The 4,611-nt window shown below is 42.5% G+C and overlaps 1 protein-coding gene across 4 annotated transcripts in view; it reads left to right on the top strand.

The window, feature by feature from the left end:
- PANK2 (pantothenate kinase 2) overlaps positions 1-4,611 on the top strand; it is a 36,752-nt gene that overhangs the window by 20,780 nt on the left and 11,361 nt on the right. For 3 of the 4 annotated variants that reach the window (XM_037730027.1, XM_017504841.2, XM_037730026.1), the window contains 3 exons: positions 271-623; positions 2,608-2,861; positions 4,122-4,298. In XM_037730027.1, the coding sequence (XP_037585955.1) occupies positions 516-623; positions 2,608-2,861; positions 4,122-4,298 (539 nt within the window). In that variant the 5' untranslated portion in view covers positions 271-515. The remainder of the gene's footprint in view (positions 1-270; positions 624-2,607; positions 2,862-4,121; positions 4,299-4,611) is intronic. The other variant, XM_037730028.1, reaches the window with a different exon arrangement.

Raw genomic sequence — 4,611 nt, forward strand, 5'->3', positions numbered from 1 at the left:
CATAATGCATGCCGTTTGGGCTTGTCTGACAAGATGGTTGGGTTGGTTCAATACTTTGTTATTTTTCTTTTTCATCTTTGCTCTAGTATTTTTTTTTTAAAGATAATGCATCTAAATCGAGATGGAATCACATTTCTTTGTCCCAAAACCTTTTTGTGTAGAATTATGTTCTTTGGAAACCATAGGGTTTGAAATATGTTGCTACTGTGGTAAGTGTAAATTTAGTTTTCAGAAAAAAGCTGTTCTGACTTGTTTTTCTTTCCTATTTAGTTTTTCCATGGTTTGGCTTGGATATCGGTGGAACTCTGGTCAAGCTGGTTTATTTTGAACCCAAAGACATCACCGCTGAAGAAGAGGAGGAAGAAGTGGAAAGTCTTAAAAGCATTCGGAAGTATCTGACCTCCAATGTGGCTTATGGGTCCACAGGCATTCGGGACGTGCACCTCGAACTGAAGGACCTGACTCTGTGTGGACGCAAAGGCAATCTGCACTTTATACGCTTTCCCACTCATGACATGCCTGCTTTTATTCAAATGGGCAGAGATAAAAACTTCTCAAGTCTCCACACTGTCTTTTGTGCCACTGGAGGTGGAGCGTACAAATTTGAGCAGGATTTTCTCACAGTATGCATTTTTTAGCTTATATACAATGTATGGCAATTTGATTGTTAAAAATAATACCAGCAGCAAGTGGTGAAATAATTTTAATCTCTAATGGAACTTGAATTTTCTTGAGTTAAATGAAGATTAACAGTATGATAGTGATAGTCAAGAGTTAGCCATCTAGAGCTGGTTGTGTAGTTTAGATGTCTGGATGACAATCAGAGCCACTAAAAATTTAGCATTTTGTTTCTTTAGTATGAAAAAGTAGGGCACCTGCTATACGTTGAGTAAGGAACTGCCTATGAGGAACATCATTAGATCTTAAACGAGTTTTAAATATTTAAAAAATCATTTCATGTCATAAAATTGTTTTCATTCTTGTCTGCCACATAATTTGTCTCCCCCAGTTGTTTCCTGACATGTTCACTAGCTGAAAAAACAAGGAACTCTGGTCCAAAGTGATGTTTTCAGGCTCAGGGCTGGTCTGAGATGGGTGACTGCAGAGCCCCCCTCTCCCAGAATGCCTTCTGATGTGTTGTCCTGTGCTGCACACTTAACTGGAGTCTCTCCGCCACGTCTGGCCCCTGGGGGAGTGCTGCCAGGCGCTCTTTCCTTGCTTTCATTGAGTGAACACTGGAGAACATTGTGAACAAGGCCTTGAGGCTAGGTCCTTTCAGGGTGGATGGTGGGGGTAGGCCAGAGAACTGACAAATGAATTGGCCAAGATCCTGACCTTCAGGGTGCAATACGATTGAAAATATCTTCAGTGACTATGTTTTTCTATTGCTAAGTGAGTCTGAAAGAGATTCTGCCTTGGTTATTCTGCATGTCTTTTAGTAGAGACGGGGTTTCACTGTGTTGTCCACACTGGTGTGGAACACCTGACCTCAAGTGATCCACCTGCTTCGGCCTCTCAAAATGCTGGGATTACAGGCATGAGCCCCTGTGCCTGGCCACAGCTTAACTTTTTTGACTTAACATGTCTTGGAGTTCTTCCCACTTGAGTACATACAGTTCCTCTTCATTTTTAATTACTGTACAGTGCTCCATAATACGAACAATAATTTAGTCATTTATTATTTAAATGGAATTAATTAAAAAAAAAAACAGTCCAAATTTTGAATGCTAAAATCCCGCTCCCTCCCAAGAAGCTGTAGCTAGTTTAGATAATGGAAAAAAATTCTTAACTTCTAACTGGATATTGTCAGCCTTTGGCTTCAGTTGTTAAATAATGTGTGGCCTCAGCTTTGTGTGGTGGCTCACGCTTATTATAATCCTAGCACTTTGGGAGGCTGAGGCAGGCAGATCACGAGGTCAAGAGATCGAGACCATCCTGGCCAACATGGTGAAACCTCGTCTCTACTAAAAATGCAAAAATTAGCTGGGCATGGTGGCACGGGCCTGTAGTCTCAGCTACTTGGGAGGCTGAGGCAGGAGAATTGCTTGAACCCGGGAGGCGGAGGTTGCAGTGAGCCGAGATCGTGCCACTACACTCCAGCCTGGCGCCTGGCAATGGAGCAAGCCTCTGTCTCAAAAAAAAAAAAAAATAATGTGTGGCCTCTTCTGATACCGCTCCAAAGCACTGAGTTGGTCTTCTGTCGCAGTCCTTGTGGCTCCTGGCCTGTGTCACCAGATGCTTTCTGATAGTGCCTGTGGCCTGAGCTATGCATTAGCTCCGTTGTCCCTGTGAGCAGAGATCTGGATTTCTACTTGAAAATTGATAAATTTTGTGTGTGTGTGTGGTTTTTTTTTTTGGTCACACTTATTCAGCTGCTGCAGTAGTTTCTGTGTAGAGTGTATTTAGGTCTGCGGTAGCAGGAGTCTGTCTCAGCACTCTGTCCCTCTGTTTGTTCCTAAACCTGTTCTGTAAAGCGTGCACAAGTAATACCCATCTGTGAGTGCACTTCTATGGTTTGTTTCAGGTTAGTGGGGATGTCTTATTGAGTGGAATTTTTGTTTCTGTTGGCTTATTAAAAAATTTGAGTACATTCTTATTTCATTACAGATAGGTGATCTTCAGCTTTGCAAACTGGATGAACTAGATTGCTTAATAAAAGGAATTTTATACATTGACTCAGTTGGATTCAATGGACGGTCCCAGTGCTATTACTTTGAAAACCCTGCTGATTCTGAAAAATGTCAAAAGTTACCATTTGATTTGAAAAATCCATATCCTCTGCTTCTGGTGAACATTGGCTCAGGGGTTAGCATCTTAGCAGTATATTCCAAAGATAATTACAAACGGGTCACAGGTACTAGGTAAGTTGTATATAAAAGTCATTATTTATTCTTAATATCATAACAGGCTGAGTTTTCAGGTATTACATATGCACCTTCAAGAACCTGTTATGTGAAAGATTTAGGTGTTTCTGGATTATGCAAACAAATGTTTCTCTTTGAAAATTCTGATTTTATGACCTAGTTTTCTTTAACCTCTATCGTTCAAGATTTATTATCCTAAGTGTTTCCTAAAAGATCACATCAGCAGACTCATTGTAGCCCTTGCCCTCAGATCGTTTATGGTGTGCATATACAAAATAGCTAATGTTACTAGGCAGCATCTGTAAGGAGAAGGCATAGGAAAGGGCCTAGCTTGGAAACCTGTGTAAATTTCATGCTTCTACACACACATATGTGACTTAGAAGTTGACATGTACTGATCAGTAGAAAAATTGAGCTAAGGTAGTCTGAAAAGAGAAGATTAGGGCGGGGTGTGGTGGTTCATGCCTATAATCCCAGAGGTGGGTGGATCACCTGAGGTCAGGAGTGGAGATCAGCCGGTCTCTACTAAAAATGCAAATTAGCTGGGCATGGTGATGCATGCCTGTAATCCCAGCTACCTGGGAGGCTGAGGCAGGAGAATCGCTTCAGCCTGGGAAGCCAAGGTTTCGGTTAGCCAAGATAGCACCATTGCACTTCAGCTAGGGCAACAAGAGTGAAACTCTGTCTGAAAAAAAGAAAGGATTAGATGGAAGAAGAGAATGTTTTGGCTTAAGGGTCAGAGGTTACTTCAGGAAAAACAGGGATCTAGGGAATGGGATAAACAAATTTTTAGAAAACAGTTGTGATTTAAATAGAGGAGTAATTTTTTGGGGGACAAAACACATTGCAGGAGGAGTATAATGGGTGGAGGGAGGGAGGGCACTGATGAGCCAGGGTAACGAGGTGCTTGGATGAGAATGACTCAGGGAATGTACTTGGAGTGGGAAAGGGAGGGAGGTGTTAGCATGGCCCTAGGTGTGTTGGGCTGATTTGCACCTGAGGCTCTTCATACTTTTCAGAGAGCTGGACTTGCTGGGCCCATGGGCCCTGTTTTGCAGCTTTGCATGTTAGCTCACATACATATGTGTCTCAAAGGTGTGTATCGGGCACCTTACCTTGCACAGACTTATTTCCTACCAGTGGCATTTGGATGATTGGGTTGGATATGCGAATATGGTTTTGGGGTTCATAAATGTTACCTTCCTGTTCCTATTTTTAAAAATGTTATAATACTATGTTATTTATTTTTAATTATAGTCTTGGAGGAGGAACTTTTTTTGGTCTTTGCTGTCTTCTTACTGGCTGTACCACTTTTGAAGAAGCTCTTGAAATGGCATCTCGTGGAGATAGCACCAAAGTGGATAAACTAGTGCGAGACATTTATGGAGGGGACTATGAGAGGTTTGGTCTGCCAGGCTGGGCTGTAGCTTCAAGGTAAGGGGGCATGTGTGTTGTAAGAAATACAGGTGGGCTGGACACAGTGGCTCATGTCTGTAATCACAGCACTTTGGGAGGCAGGAGTTTGAGATCAGCCTGGCCAACATAGTGAAACCCTGTCTCTACTAAAAATACAAAAATTAGCCAGGCATGGTGGTGCGCACCTGTAGTCTCAGCTACTTAGGAGGCTGAGGCAGGAGAATCACTTGAACTCGGGAGTCGGAGGTTACAGTGAGCCGAGATCGTGCGACTGCACTCCAGCCTGGGCGACAGAGCAAGACTCCGTCTCAAAAGAAAAGAAAAAAGTCAG

This window comes from Cebus imitator, unplaced genomic scaffold (genome assembly GCF_001604975.1).
Source record: "Cebus imitator isolate Cc_AM_T3 unplaced genomic scaffold, Cebus_imitator-1.0 Scaffold328, whole genome shotgun sequence".
Classification (NCBI taxonomy): domain Eukaryota; kingdom Metazoa; phylum Chordata; class Mammalia; order Primates; family Cebidae; genus Cebus; species Cebus imitator.